The 16,955-nt window shown below is 35.0% G+C and overlaps 1 protein-coding gene across 1 annotated transcript in view; it reads left to right on the forward strand.

Moving 5' to 3' along the window:
- The window catches only part of LOC137649517 (suprabasin-like), a 127,378-nt gene extending 111,379 nt beyond the window's left edge, over positions 1-15,999 (forward strand). The window contains exons 2-3 of the mRNA XM_068382501.1: positions 14,506-15,393; positions 15,557-15,999. Coding sequence (XP_068238602.1) covers positions 14,506-15,393; positions 15,557-15,999 — 1,331 coding nt within the window. The remainder of the gene's footprint in view (positions 1-14,505; positions 15,394-15,556) is intronic.
- Positions 16,000-16,955: the final 956 nt, after the last annotated feature.

Below are 16,955 nucleotides of genomic sequence, written 5' to 3' on the forward strand. Positions count from 1 at the left end.
TATGCTTAATTAGCATTGTAAATGGTATCATTATCATTTGTTCTTTTTAATTTCCTTCAAATCAAATAAATGTAAAGAGAGAGAGAGAGAGAGAGAGAGAGAGAGAGAGAGAGAGAGAGAGAGAGAGAGAGAGAGAGCAACTTTTCTTGCTTTCACTTTCTATTTCCACCACGGAGGCGACAAATACTTTCGCCTCTTGGTCTGATTTCTCTTTCTTTGTGTTTCTTTCTCTTTCCTCGTTACGGGGGAAACCATGGGTGACGCATTTGACATACTTATAGGGGGCGTTTCCCTTCATCAGTTTCTTGCACAAAGTCTCTATCACATTTCGTGTGATTTTGTTCGAGTGAACAAATGCCTTTGCTCCTATTGTAAGTTCTCTCTCTCTCTCTCTCTCTCTCTCTCTCTCTCTCTCTCTCTCTCTCTCTCTCTCTCTCTCCTTTTTTATGTCATGTCAGACAAGTATTTTTGCCCTGAAGTACAGTACAAACATCTTATATTCTTATAGATCTCTCTCTCTCTCTCTCTCTCTCTCTCTCTCTCTCTCTCTCTCTCTCTCTCTCTTATGTCATGTTACTCAAGTGCTTTTCCCTGAGGTGCAAATGCCTTGGAATTGGTTAGAATCTCTCTCTCTCTCTCTCTCTCTCTCTCTCTCTCTCTCTCTCTCTCTCTCTCTCTCTCTCTTTCTAACCAATTGTGCTTTTAGGCGTAAGTTCAAACGCCTTCTGTTTCTTTTGACGAAACCTTTCTCTCAAATTCTCCATTGTTTGACAGCAGTGATATCCTTTCAATAGCTTTCACAAGCAAAAGTCAACCTGACCTCTCTCCTTTACGCTTGTTTGACTTTGCTTAAAGCTTTCCTTCTTGGGTGGAGCCGCAAGCACAGTTCCTGTTCTTTACATGTCATTCTTTTCCTAGTTTTCTTTTGATTCTTTTTATTCTTATTGATTTGACAGGATTTTACCACAAGAAATACAATATATTTCCAATCGTCACGGATCAATACTCAGAAGTAATTGAAATATGAGACGGAGAGTTCCTAAACTATTTTCTAGATTTTCTTTTGGAAAAAAATCTGGCTATTGCCACTTCATTTTTACGAGACTCAGTATTCGAATTGATTAAACACTTACAAAAAAAAAAAAAAAAAAAAAAAAAAAAAAGTGAACACGTAAATGCAGCTGAGACACTTATCAGATACGAATTTTTGGTTTCAACTTTCATTTGGTTCTTATCTGATAATGGACTAAACCTTTGTCGTCATATCAGCTGTTTGAAATTCGATTTCTTTTCGTAGGTTTGGTGACTTTCCAGCCGTTGTCAAGGATGTCAACACAGAAATGATTATTAGCCTGTGCTTTGTTGGGGGAAAATATGTCTGAAGTTTAGTTTTTCACGCAATTTCTTTTCCAATACTATTAAAAACATTCAGTACTATTGAGCGAATCGTATTGACTGTGTTTGTATTATCAGCTTTAATCAGAAATGCCAAATGTCAGTTTTATTTTTTTTTTTATTTTTTATTTTTTTTTTTTTGAAGGTTTCCTCGTTGTTTGTTGAACTGAGGCCATTGGATTACATTACCGATAAGCAATTTGGTTTTGTTATTAGCGTAATCAAAATACTGTGTTAAGTAGAGAAGCACATTGCTGAGATGAAATAATTTCTTTTGTACCTTTCATGTGATGGCACAGTCTTATAGCGAGATATTAACTAAAAGATATGATTTTTTTCTAAATACAAAATGAATTATTTTTGCAATGTAATAAAAGTAACTGTTAAATTTTTCTATTAAATCCCCAATGTCTTTGTGTAGTGGAATATGAGATTGACTTGAAACAAAGTGATATATTGTACTGTATTAGTAGTTACATCACTATTCTCTGGTCGTAAAGATAATGTTTTATATATCTATACGAAACAAAACAAAGAAAATAGATGAAGATACATTTTCTATGTCCTTAGGTCTAATGACCTTGATATCAATAACGTCATCAAACCAAGGTCGTGATGTTAAAAAGGTTTCACGTATTATAAATACTGCTATCATTTTTAAGATATTTAATTTTTCCTTGTTTCCTTTCCTCACTGGGCTATTTTCCCTGTTGGAGCCCCTGGGCTTATAGCATCCTGCTTTTCCAACTAGTGTTGTTGCTTAATAATAATAAAAATAATAATAATAATAATAATAATAATAATAATAATCTAACCAGAATATCACATGTATCCTAATATATTCATTAATGTGTTTTTCTGCGCAAAGGACACAATTTTGTCTATCTATCTCTATTTTGAGGGCTATTTTTGTGAATTAAAGTATCTTAAAATAGAAATTTGATAAATACTTATCCTATTTCAGTTCCTGGTGGAGAAATAAAATTTCTGAGCTAGTAAATAATCTTGTTAGAAAACTAAACTTATCAACAAAAGCTTTTCTTTATCCAAAGTAAGAGCATATCTCACAAAATTAACTGCAATAAGCATTTACTGCCTGATATTGTCACATATGACATTTTTTATGTATCATCCATTTTCCTTTTTTTTTTTTTTTTTTTTTTTTTTTTTTTTTTTTTTTTTTTTTAAAAGCAGAAATGCTTCCACCAACTGAGAAATGTTTCCAATTTCCTCCTAAACGATCTTAGAAGAATAGAAGACGATGTCCTTCCAGGTCATAAAAGGTTTCCCACTGTTTATGTTAATCACCTCCGCTCCTGACTGGCTGTCCTTACTACTGAATAAGAGACCAATGGCTAAAGAAAATCACCTTGAGGTATTCCCGAAAACCGTCGGGGGAACCTTGGATGATTAACCCATTGTGTGATTAATGCAAAGCATGGAGAAAATCAAGGTTGATCGAATAGAAACTGGGAAATGTTTAGGGACATCTGAAAGGAACTGTGCCATCAGCAATGAGCATCAATAATTCATGCGACCCAGTGCACTATTCAACATTCAATGAACATTCGCTGTGAATGACGTTCGTAGAAATATTAGTCAGGAGAAGAATGTTAAGATTTTTCAGTGAATACATCCGCACAGTCATCATGATTTCGGTGGTCATTATACAGCTGTTTATTTAGATTCCTAATTGTAAGTCGACACACCTGACTAAGATTATCTGATGTATTTCAACTGTAGGAAAAGACACAGTAATTATGCAATTGCCGGCCTATAATGCATGACACGTTGCAGATGCGATACGAGGAATGTGTTGTTTGTAATTGTTGATATGATTATGGTAATAATAATAACGACAATAACTGAACCTTGGAAGATATTTACTTGTTGTTCTGATAAAACCAGCGAAAGTAAAAACATGGTGATTGTATTATTGATAGAAAAATGGTGAAAGTGAATATATCTCTTAACTTTTCAATATCCTCTCTATAATTTCAAGCTTAAAAAACATGTAATGATAATAATGATAATGATAATAATAATGATAATAATAATAATGATGATGATTATGGTGATGATGATGATAAGAAGAAGAAGAAGAAGAAGAGGAACAACAACAACAACAACAACAGCATAAAACTCCATTCATAATATACTGTAGTATGCACTACTAAGTATGCATTAATCCTAACACCATTACCTTTATTTTCGTAAGGCTCAACACTACTGACTATCCTGGAATCTTTTTATTAAGAGTGTGACTGAATTGTAGAATGATATTTCTAATGAAATCAAGTGTAATTAGCATTTTGTTGAGCAGGATGACATAAGTGTTATTGTATTATTTATCTTTTATTTATTTAGAACTCATTTATCATATTTGTTCTATTCTTTCTTCTCTTTTTTACTTTATTCTTTACTAATTCTTCTGTCCTGCTTTTCCAATTAGGGCTGCAGGTTAACTTTTGATAATAATAATAATAATAATAATAATAATAATAATAATAATAATGACTACGCAAAATGTGCATACAATATTATTTCTGTGCTAAAATGAGATTCTGATTCCTAAATCTCTGAAAATTGGCCTCATAATAAGTGTACACATAAAGGGTACTTCGGGCCAAGCTTTGCGCCGATACGTTATGTCCATAGTGCTGGAACTTGTCAAGTCGAATTTTAATTATATTTTCGTCATTTTGTTGTTATAAGTTGATAAAAGTTATAAATTTTATAGTATTATAAGTACTATAATAATTATTTTGCATATGCTTGGTTGTGATACTATACTATTCCAAGACAAATTGTGATTGTTCTAATATCTAATTCAGGACGAAGTTAACTTAATATTAATCTTCCGAGATCGTTAAGCTTAAATAGTCTTTTTAAGAATGATTTTAAAATAACATAACAAAGAAAAAGTAACATAGCAGAAAAAGGAATGCAGACCTTTCTTATAAAAATTGAATTAAATAAATATATAACATGTGGTTATACAAGGCCACTTGCATTCTGTACCAAAAAAAGCTGTTTGATGAGAGCAAGTACCAGACGAACCGGTCTTACCAGTATATACCAAACTAAGTTGGGCGTGAAGCAAAATTCTAAACGAATTACAGATGGAAAAATGAACCAATCATTAGGCTAGGAATTTATGTATATTTCGAAAAGTAGTAATAATATTGGCTGAATGCTTTGAGATGAATATGAACAGATTTAGGTAGATGAACGCAACATTTAAGGATTTATGTATATATATATATATATATATATATATATATATATATATATATATATATATATATATATATGCATACATACATACATATATATATATATATATATATATATATATATATATACATATATATATATATATATATATATATATATATATATATTTATATATATAAATATACATACATACATACATACATGCATATACAGTATATACATATATATGTATATATACATACATATATATATATATATATATATATATATATATATATATATACAAACACACACACACATATATATATATATATATATATATATATATATATATATAGAGAGAGAGAGAGAGAGAGAGAGAGAGAGAGAGAGAGAGAGAGAGAGAGAGAGATACCAACCTTCGGTTTTTAACCCTACTTCACATTCCTTCTTGTTTCTTTCATATATTTTGTATACTATTCAAAACTGGGAACAAACATCTCCACACACAATGTTTTGAAAAATGATTTTAACTATTTTCATCAGTTTCCTCTTTCGTCTTCCTCTTTCTACTTAACTCTTTTTGTAAGTGTTTATAAAGAAGAAGAATTAATTAGCAAAGAGGAATATTTACATTTAATGGAATATTATGGCATACATCAGTACATTCTTCTGTGAATGCTAAAAAAAACGTGTATGAATAAGAAAATTAAAGACAATGCAGTACGGATTCCCTACAAATGGAAAAGCTATTCTTCAAATAATGTATATACTTTATAAGGTAAACAAATTTGTACAGGTTTCAGCAAAAATCACAATCTTTAAAAAACAGTATATATATATATATATATATATATATATATATATATATATATATATATATATATATATATATATATACAGTCTTGTTTATATGTATAGAACTCATATATACATACATATATATATATATATATATATATATATATATATATATATATATATATATATATATATATATATATATATATATATATACACACAGTATTATATGTACGTATAGAAAGTATACGTATATATATATATATATATATATATATATATATATATATATATATATATATATATATATATGTGTGTGTGTGTGTGTGTATGTATATATGAATAATTTCCGTTTGCATCATCAACAATCCAATAAAATATAACTTCCTTCTGTAAGGTCGCGGCATCATTTGAAGTACTATTTTTGTCTTTGTTTTGCGGGAAATAACAACTTAACGATTTCCTGGATATAAGCAACGCGATGAGTAACACTTAAATCTGTTTAGCTAAAGATCTAATGTAGAGAACGAGAGTATTGGCGCAATCTGGTAGAAACTGGTTTAATGCAGACTTTCATAACCGCCTAAACCGGTCTCGTGCTTTTTCAGAATGTTGTTTGTTAGATTTTCTGGCGCGTTATTCTCTCTATTTTATTTGTTTCGGCTGCTGGGAAGGGTCATCTTTAAACAGTGTCAACAACTGAATTAATTTAAGTTGCAATAGAAATAATATGAACTAAATCTCGCGTGACAAATATTTACGGAGCTTAAGGACATGATCCCCACGGACAAAATCCCACAGGACATAGTCCCACAATTTAAAAAAGTATAAAATTCCAGAGGACATAATATCGCAATGCGTAAAGCATAAACTCCCACAGGGCATAATGCCAGAATGTGATGAATGTAATAAATGCCACAGGACATAATCCCACAATGTGATTAGTTGACCAAATGCCACAGCAGACCTATAAAGTATAAATTTTTTTTTAAGTTGATATTTTCTATTTTTGATTAGTGGTAAATAGCCTATAAATGAGCCACATGTTGATGTACATATTCTCTGCAATTAGATATTTTTATTGCCCATTAAAAGGACCTATTGGCAATTTATATCTATACTTGACAACTGCACGACCATCTTTTTTTTCTTTTGTTTATTCTCTTTATGAACTTGTACTAAATAAAGCTGAACTACTCTTCCTGCTTGATCATGGACCATCACCAGATGTTGTGTGCGATAGTTCAGCTTCATATAGTGCAAGCTCGTGAACAAATTGAACAAAAGCAAAAGAAAAGAAAAGAAAAAAAAAAGAAAAAAAAAAGTCCTCCTCCAGTTGTCAAGTATTGATAAAATTATGTAAATGACAGATATGTTCTTTTAGCGTATACTAAACATGTAAATGCAGAGCATATGCACATCGACACGTGGCTCATTAATATGTATCATTAAGTAAAAAATGGAGCACTTTAAAACTTCAAAAAAATTTTATACTCTATTGTAGCCTGCTGTGGCATTTTGTCCACTAATCACATTGTGGGATTATTTCTTGTTGCATTTTGTCCATTCATCACATTCTGGGATTATGTCCTGTGGTATTTTATGCCCTTTTCACATTGTGGGATTATATCCTGTGGGATTTTAGGCCCATTTCACATTGTGGGATTATGCTCTGTGGGAGGTTATTACTCCAGGAGCTAAGGGGTGTTCGCATGCTAAAAAGGGCCCCTAGGTTACTCACTATTTTCTGAAAGGACATCACCTGGGGCATCATTTTAGCGAGGGTAGACATTCTGAAACCCGGCAGTAATCTTGCTAGGGATGGTTTTGTAGCTATTGACCATACTAAAATTTTCCGCAAAAATTTGGGGTAGGGGAAATTCAAATCTTAATAACTCAGTAAGGAAATAAGCTATTTGCATGAAATACCCATCACAATGTAGCTTATAGGGCATGCTACAAGATGAAAGTAATAAATATTAGAATAGGTCAAGGTCAAGGTCACCAGACCTCAAGCAATGACATAATTTGACACTTGCTCAAAATCTGGGCCTCTAAAAACTTAAAATTAAACCAGAACCCAGTTGTAAACTAATTTATTCCTTTATTTGTAGATTCTAGTAGAGTACTACATAGGAAAGTTTTTAAATGTTATTTGAAGAAAAAACACACACTTTAACCCTTTTATTTTCAAGTCAAAATATCGAAAAAAATGCCAAAAAATTCGATTTTTCAAAATTTTATGCTAGTTATGTTGGCTGTTTGAAAGCGTATCAAAAGAGATTAAAGCAGCCCCAAATCTTTAAACAGCACATGATTAAATAGTAAGAAACCTAGCATAATGTCATAATGTCTAAAACCTGTCTTTTAAACCTCTCAGGCCCAAGACGAAAATATTTGAAAATCGGAAAAATGCCATTTTTAAACTAAACAATTTGATATGATGAATCGTTCAAATAATCAAAGGAAATTAGTTGCCGGTGACACATGGTTATCATGCAGAACCCTTAAGGGTAAAACCAAACTATTAAAAACATCCTCATTGCAAACACTGACGTTTCGCAACCCAGGAAAATTCTTTTATGAAAGTGGAGCTGACACCAAACCACCATTCAATGTGATTAAATCTATTCTGTATGATGATCTATCCTACATTCTTGCACCCCTTGCCTGAAGCTTGGCATTGACAGTAAGGGCAGCACCTGATACCACGCTTCCCGCAGGAACAACGTTTCGTTGCACATGAAGTGCATGTGCATGGCATAGGAAAGTCAGGTGGCATCAAAATTTGATCCCGCACTGGACGCAATAGGCCATCCTGCTCAAAGAAACCAAAGTCTATGGGATCAAGATGTGGATTATCCAAACAGTGTGTCTGCATGTATGACCCATAGACAGCCCTTTGGATATGGCCTCTGATCAATCTGCTGGTTGGTGGAAGGTCTAGGATTGTTTTGGAACTGTGGTGAAATACATGGTATCTGAGGTGGTCCATTGTTTGACAATCACCTGGAGCTTTCAATGGATACACCTGCACCAGAAATTTTTCCACTAAGGTGAAATCTGTATCATATGGATTCCTGGCAAAGTTCTGGAGAAATTTCTCAGGCTTGGCCTTCAAAGCCAATGCACATGCACTTCATGTGCAACGAAACGTTGTTCCTGCGGGAAGCGTGGCATCAGGTGCTGTCCTTACTGTCAATGCCAAGCTTCAGGCAAGGGGTGCAAGAATGTAGGATAGATCATCATACAGAATAGATTTAATCACATTGAATGGTGGTTTGGATGTCAGCTCCACTTTCATAAAAGAATTTTCCTGGGTTGCGAAACGTCAGTGTTTGCAATGAGGATGTTTTTAATAGTTTGGTTTTACCCTTAAGGGTTCTGCATGATAACCATGTGTCACCGGCAACTAATTTCCTTTGATTATTTGAACGATTCATCATATCAAATTGTTTAGTTTAAAAATGGCATTTTTCCGATTTTCAAATATTTTCGTCTTGGGCCTAAGAGGGTTAGAAGCCAGGTTTTAGACATTATGACATTATGATAGGTTTCTTACTATTTAATCATGTGCTGTTTAAAGATTTGGGGCTGCTTTAATCTCTTTTGATACGCTTTCAAACAGCCAACATAACTAGCATAAAATTTTGAAAAATCGAATTTTTTGGCATTTTTTTTTCGACATTTTGACTTGAAAATAAAAGGGTTAAAGTGTGTGTTTTTTCTTCAAATAACTTTTAAAAACTTTCCTATGTAGTACTCTACTAGAATCTACAAATAAAGGAATAAATTAGTTTACAACTGGGTTCTGGTTTAATTTTAAGTTTTTAGAGGCCCAGATTTTGAGCAAGTGTCAAATTATGTCATTGCTTGAGCTCTGGTGACCTTGACCTTGACCTATTCTAATATTTATTACTTTCATCTTGTAGCATGCCCTATAAGCTACATTGTGATGGGTATTTCATGCAAATAGCTTATATCCTTACTGAGTTATTAAGATTTGAATTTCCCCTACCCCAAATTTTTTGCGGAAAATTTTAGTATGGTCAATAGCTACAAAACCATCCCTAGCAAGATTACTGCCGGGTTTCAGAATGTCTACCCTCGCTAAAATGATGCCCCAGGTGATGTCCTTTCAGAAAATAGTGAGTAACCTAGGGGCTCTTTTTAGCATGCGAACACCCCTTGGCTCCAGGAGTATATGCCATTTACACAATGCGGGATTATGTTCTGTAGGAGTTTATGCTTTTCACATCGCGGGATTATGTCTTGTGGGATTTTATGCCATTTTCCCATTGTGGGAATGTCGTGCAGGATTTTATGCCCTTTTCATATGGTTGAATTATGTCCTTGGACATTTTGTCCACTTATCCCATTGTGGGATTATGTCCTTAGGGATTTTATACCCTTTCGTATTGTGGGATTATTTCCTATGGGATATTGACGCTTTTCACATTATGGGATTATGTCCCGTGGGATTTTATGCCCTTTTAACATTGTGAGATTATGTCCTCTGTGATTTCGTCCATTTTTCTCATGATAGGATTATGCCCTGTGGATTTTATGCCCTTTTCACATTGGGGGATTATATCCTGTGGGATTTTGTCCACTTATCACATTATGAGATTATGTCCTGGGGGATTTTATTCCTTTCTTGTATTGTGGGATTATGTCCTGGGGAATTTTGTTCACTTTTACCATTATTGGATTATGTCCTGTGGAATTTTATACCTTTTTCACATTGTGGAGTTATGTCCGGTGGCATTTTGTCCACTTACCACATTGTGAGATTATGTCCGCTGGGAGTTTAATCTTTAAACATTGCGGGATTATGTCTTATTAAATTTTATGCCCTTTTCACATTGTTGGTTCAGGATGCTAGAAAACTTTAAATTAATCAATCAATCACATTGTTGGATTTTTCCACTTTTCACACTATTGGATTATGTTTTGTTGGATTTTACACACTTTCACATTGTGGGATTATTCCTGTGGGATTTTCTCCACTTTTCTCATTATGGGAATATGTCCTGTGGGATTTATGCCTTTTTCACATTGTGGGATTATGTCTCATGGTATTTTATCCACTTTTCACATTATGTGACTATATCCTGTGGGATTTTATGGCCTTTTCACAGTGGGATTATGTCCTGTGTGATTTCATGCCCTTTTCACATTGTGAGATTATGTTCTGTGGGATTTTGCACCATGGGATTTTATTCGGGGGGGGGGGGGGGATTACGTCCCGTGGGATTTTATCCTGATACTTTAATATTATTTGTAGATCTATTCATAAACAGTAGTCAATTTGAATCTAATATCAAGACATTTCATCAATAGTTGTTGATAAGAAAAGAAGGAAACAAGTGTATATTTTGCTGCTTATCTGGTATAGATTATTTAAGTTTAAAAAGAGTTTATAACAAAATAATTGTATTGAATATTGTAGATATTTAAATACGAGAAAATTTATTACAAACTATCATATCATTTTCTAAGATAATAACTGTTGCTACCTAAAGGAATGATTTTATATGAAATTTGCTGTTGTTTGCAAAGAATAACTATCAATCACACAAACATCTATTTATATATCTATACACACACACACACACACACACACACACACATATATATATATATATATATATATATATATATATATGTGTGTGTGTATGTATATATATTTATATATGCTTATATATACATACATCTATATTATACACACACACACACACACATACACACACACATATATATATATATATATATATATATATATATATATATATATATATAAATATTTAAATACATATTTATATATGTATATATAAAAGTATATATATACATATATATATATATAATTTATATATATATATATATATACTGTATATATATAAGTATATATATATATACGTATATATATATATATATATATATATATATATATATATATATATATATATATATATATATGTGTGTGTGTGTGTGTGTGAATCCTTATAATTTTAGCAATATCTTCTCTTTGATAATTGCCATAAAATCCAGAAACCCCTGTGTCACCGACCATCTAAAATAACCTCTCCCAATAACCGATTCAACTACTAACTTTTACCATAAATAGAATTCCATTATATGAACAATGGAGTTACACTTAAGAAAAAAAAAATAGCACATTAGAAATATGAGAAAGAATGTAGAAATTTCAAAATTTGAAGATATTTTGATAAGAGAAGATAATTCCGCAAAGGTTCAGAGAATCACAAGATCAATACGGCAAGGGGTTTCCTCAGGTTTCATCTCGTGCCCAACACAGCTTACAGCTAAATCGTTGTAGCTGTAAGCTGTTAAAGGTGCTAAAGCTGCTTAAGGGTTGCATGACTCCTCCAAACATTATTTTGGATGTTAAATCTACATCAGTCCCCACGATGGAAGCAATGTCGTAGTCTTGCTTCTGTGTCCAACTCTCCTCAAATGTAGGGATTGATTGATTGATTGATTTGAGGTTTTCTGGCATCCTGACATCTAAGGTCATTGACACCGATCCAATGTGGCGAAGGGCTTAAAATAGCATCCTCATTTACCTTACTGTCTATGACCATCAACTTGTAAATACTTCTATTTTTAGGCATAGACATTTTCTTCTGCAAGTGCAATTAAATGCAAATGCACGAGTAGAGTCCACCAGTCCAGAACGACATCCCCATTCTTCTATAACTCGTCTCATCCTCGAAATAAAAATTTCGACCGAAAAGACGAATGCCAACACCTAGTTGTACAAACGCCATGAAATATGAAACATGTCGGGGTTAGAAAGGCATACCCTGGTTACCCTTGGGATACCCTAATGCTTAGAAGACAGAGGTGGAGGTCATGGACCTTACCATAAAATGGTGCAAATTCTAAGGATGTATAAGAACGAATAAGCGAACTACTTTTTGCTTTATAACCTATTTATTTTTTTATTGATGTTATCCTTGTCTCGGCTGTTGACTTTATAGTTTTTGAAGTAGCCTCCTTTAAGATATATATATATATATATATATATATATATATATATATATATATATATATATATATATATATATATCTATCTATCTATCTATATATATATATATATATATATATATATATATATATATATATATATATATATATATATATATATATATATATATATATGTGTGTGTGTGTGTGTGTGTGTGTGTGTGTTATCATTTATTTTCCATTAAGATGTTTCACATAATGACTTTTCTGAATTCCCGTCATATTGATCTTATTAAAAAAAATCCATTGACTCTAGGCAGAACTAATCAACTCGACAGCAGATACTAGTTTCAACCAGATTAAAGTTCAAAAGAAAGTAAACAAAAGTTTTCTGGAAAGAGAAGATCGTGTTTTTTTTTTTTTTTCGTAGAAACATTTAGAGAATATTACCATAATAACAACGAATTTCAAGTTGAATGTTCTATCATCTATAATTTCCCTTATTTTGAAGCACATGATTGTCAGTACTAGCCACCGTTCATCTGCAAACATGGCTATATTGACTTCTTAGCTCTCTCTCTCTCTCTCTCTCTCTCTCTCTCTCTCTCTCTCTCTCTCTCTCTCTCTATCTCTCTCTCTCTCCTTACCTGTTTGTGTGTGGCCATTAGAATTCTGAGAGGCAATAAAGTAATTGATAAGTAAGGAGGAGGTTGAAATACAAAATAAAACAATTTATGACGATTGCTAAGTATAAAAAGGGGAATAAAGTTAAGATGGCTTTTTACTGGAAGCCGGGATGCATATATAAAAATGCAACTGCTTTTATAAGGTTCAAGGGAAATGACAGCCTTCAGTAGCCATCTATAAAGTTATTTATAGATTAAATTTGATTGATAATAAGAAAGAAGGAAACAATGATACTCCATAGTAGGTTCAATTAACTATGGAAGTAGTAAATAACAATAACGGCATAATGATCTAAATGCCAATGATGAGTTCGTATCCAGTCTTTAAAGGCAAATTTTTTTTTTTATCAATTTTTTTTTTGGGGGGGGGGTGGGGGAGGGGGGGGGGGGGCCGGATTTCAAGGCTTCTAAAGGAACCCATATCCAAAGTATGTGGGAATAGAAAAGTTCGATAAAAATTAAACTTTAATTAGCGAATGTAACCACTGGACTCATTTTAAGAAAGTGTGCCAATGAAATGAAAGTGAGGAATTTATCTTTCTCTCGATTCCAAAAATCATTCTCAACTTGGAAAGTCAGAGTCAAATTTTCCTCAACTTCAAACGACGTAGTCAAATCTTCCTTAACTTGGAGAGTCAGAGTAGAATCTTCCCCAAATTGGAAAGTTACAGGCGAATCTTCTTCAACTTGGACAGTCAGGGTTGAATCTTCCCCAGCTTAGAAAATCAGAGTCGAATTTTCCTCAACTTGGAAAGTCAGTGTCGAATCTTCTTCACCTTGTTAAGTCTGAGTCGAATCTTCTTCAACTTGGAAAGTCCGAGTCGAATTTTTCTTACCTTAGAAAGTTAGAATCGAATCTTCTTCAACTTGGAATGACAGATTTGAATCTTTCTCAACATGGAAAGACAAGGTAAAATTTTCCTCAACTTGGAAAGTCAGTGTCGAATCTTGTACTTGGAAAAAAGAGTCGAATCTTCCTCAACTTGGAAAGACAGAGTCGAATCTTCCTCAACTTCAAAAGTCTGAGTCGAATCTGGAGCCACGGGTTAGGAGGAAATGGAAAGATTCAGTATTTGAGCCAAGGATTGCGAGGAAAATGAAAGATTGAGTACAAGAGCAAAAGAATGAAAAGACAAGGAGAGATTGAGAACGGGAACCCAGGGCTATGAGGAAAAGTAAAGACTGAGTGCTACTGGAGAGAAGGCCTGACAGTAAAAGGGAAGGTTAAGCACTGGGGAGGTATAGGGAAGAGAAAGTATTGTATCTAATGGTTTAGAAGAAAGGGAATGAATGATGTTGAGAGGAAAAGGAAAGATTGGGTAGTGAAGTCAAGGGTTGCAGGAAAAGGAAAGATTGGGTACTGGAGTCAAGGGTTAGCAGGAAAAAAAAATTGGATATTGGAGTCAAGGGTTGACAGGAAAAGGAAAGTTTGGGTACTGGAGTCAAGGGTTGGCAGGAAAAGGAAAGATTGGGTACTGGAGTCAAAGGTTGGCAAGGAAAGGAAAGATTGGCAACTGGAGTCAAGGGTTGGCAGGAAAAGAAAGACTGTGTACTGGAGTCAAAAGTTGGCAGGAAAAGGAAAGACTTGGTACTGGAGTCAAGGGTTGGCAGGGAAAGGGAAGATTGGGAACTGGAGTCAAGGGTTGGCAGGAAAAGGAAATCTTGGGTACTGGAGTCAAGAGTTGGCAGGAAAAGGAAAGACTTGGTACTAGAGTCAAGGGTTGGCAGGAAAATGAAAGATTGGGTACAGGAGTCAAGGGTTGGCAGGGAAAGGGAAGATTGGGAACTGGAGTCAAGGGTTGGCAGAAAAAGGAAAGACTTGGTACTGGAGTCAAGGGTTGGCAGGGAAAGGAAAGATTGGGTACTGGAGTCAAGGGTTGGCAGGGAAAGGAAAGATTAGGAACTGGAGTCAAGGGTTGGCAGGAAAAGGAAAGACTTGGTACTGGAGTCAAGGGTTGGCAGGAAAAGGAAAGATTGGGTACTGGAGTCAAGGGTTGGCAGGGAAAGGAAAGATTGGGAACTGGAGTTAAGGGTTGGCAGGAAAAGGAAAGACTTGGTACTGGAGTCAATGGTTGGCAGGAAAAGGAAATCTTGGGTACTGGAGTCAAGGGTTGGCAGGAAAAGGAGAGACTGAGTACAGGAGTCGAGGGTTGGCAGGAAAAGGAAAGATTGGGTACTGGAGTCAAGGGTCGGCAGAAGAAGGAAAGACTGGGTACTGGAGTCAAGGGTTGGCAGGAAAAGGAAAGATTGAGTACTGGAGTCAAGGGTTGGCAGGAAAAGGAAAGATTGGGTACTGGAGTCAAGGGTTGGCAGGAAAAGAAAGACTGAGTACAGGAGTCGAGGGTTGGCAGGAAAAGGAAAGATTGGGTACTGGAGTCAAGGGTCGGCAGAAGAAGGAAAGACTGGGTACTGGAGTCAAGGGTTGGCAGGAAAAGGAAAGATTGAGTACTGGAGTCAAGGGTTGGCAGGAAAAGGAAATCTTGGGTACTGGAGTCAAGGGTTGGCAGGAAAAGAAAGACTGAGTACAGGAGTCGAGGGTTGGCAGGAAAAGGAAAGATTGGGTACTGGAGTCAAGGGTCGGCAGAAGAAGGAAAGACTGGGTACTGGAGTCAAGGGTTGGCAGGAAAAGGAAAGATTGAGTACTGGAGTCAAGGGTTGGCAGGAAAAGGAAAGATTAGGTATTGTAGACGAGGCTTGGCAGGAAAAGGAAAGATTGGGTACTAGAGTCAATGGTTGGCAGGAAAAGGAAAGATTTGGTACTGGAGTCAAGGGTTGGCAGGAAAAGGAAAGATTGGGTACTGGAGTCAAGGGTTGGCAGGAAAAGGAAAGATTGAGTACTGGAGTCAAGGGTTGGCAGGAAAAGGAAATCTTGGGTACTGGAGTCAAGGGTTGGCAGGAAAAGAAAGACTGAGTACAGGAGTCGAGGGTTGGCAGGAAAAGGAAAGATTGGGTACTGGAGTCAAGGGTCGGCAGAAGAAGGAAAGACTGGGTACTGGAGTCAAGGGTTAGCAGGAAAAGGAAAGATTGAGTACTGGAGTCAAGGGTTGGCAGGAAAAGGAAAGATTAGGTATTGTAGACGAGGCTTGGCAGGAAAAGGAAAGATTGGGTACTAGAGTCAATGGTTGGCAGGAAAAGGAAAGATTTGGTACTGGAGTCAAGGGTTGGCAGGAAAAGGAAATCTTGGGTACTGGAGTCAAAGGTTGGCAGGAGAAGGAAAGACTGGGTACTGTAGTCAAGGGTTGGCAGGAAAAGGAAAGACCAGGTACTGGAGTCAAGGGTTAGCAGAAAAAGGAAAGATTAGGTACTAGAGTCAAGGGTTGGCAGGAAAAGAAAAGACTGGGTACTGGAGTCAAAAGTTGGCAGGAAAAGGAAAGATTGGGTACTGGAGTCAAGGGTTAGCAGGAAAAGGAAAGACTGGGTACTGGAGTCAAAAGTTGGCAGGGAAAGGAAAGATTGGGTACTGGAGTCAAGGGTTAGCAGGAGAAGGAAAGACTGGGTATTGGAGTCAAAAGTTGGCAGGAAAAGGAAAGATTGGGTACTGGAGTCAACTGTTAGCAGGAGAAGGAAAGACTGGGTATTGGAGTCAAAAGTTGGCAGGGAAAGGAAAGATTGGGTACTGGAGTCAACTGTTAGCAGGAGAAGGAAAGACTGGGTATTGGAGTCAAAAGTTGGCAGGGAAAGGAAAGATTGGGTACTGGAGTCAAAGTTGGCAGGAAAAGAAAAGATTGGGTACTGGAGTCAAAAAGGTTAGCAGGAGAAGGAAAGACTGGGTATTAGAGTCAAAAGTTGGCAGGAAAAGGAAAGATTGGGTACTGGAGTCAAGGGTTAGCTAGAAAAGGAAAGACTGGGTACTGGAGTCAAAGTTGG

The sequence above is a fragment of the Palaemon carinicauda genome, chromosome 11 (assembly GCF_036898095.1).
Source record: "Palaemon carinicauda isolate YSFRI2023 chromosome 11, ASM3689809v2, whole genome shotgun sequence".
Taxonomy (NCBI): Eukaryota; Metazoa; Arthropoda; class Malacostraca; order Decapoda; family Palaemonidae; genus Palaemon; species Palaemon carinicauda.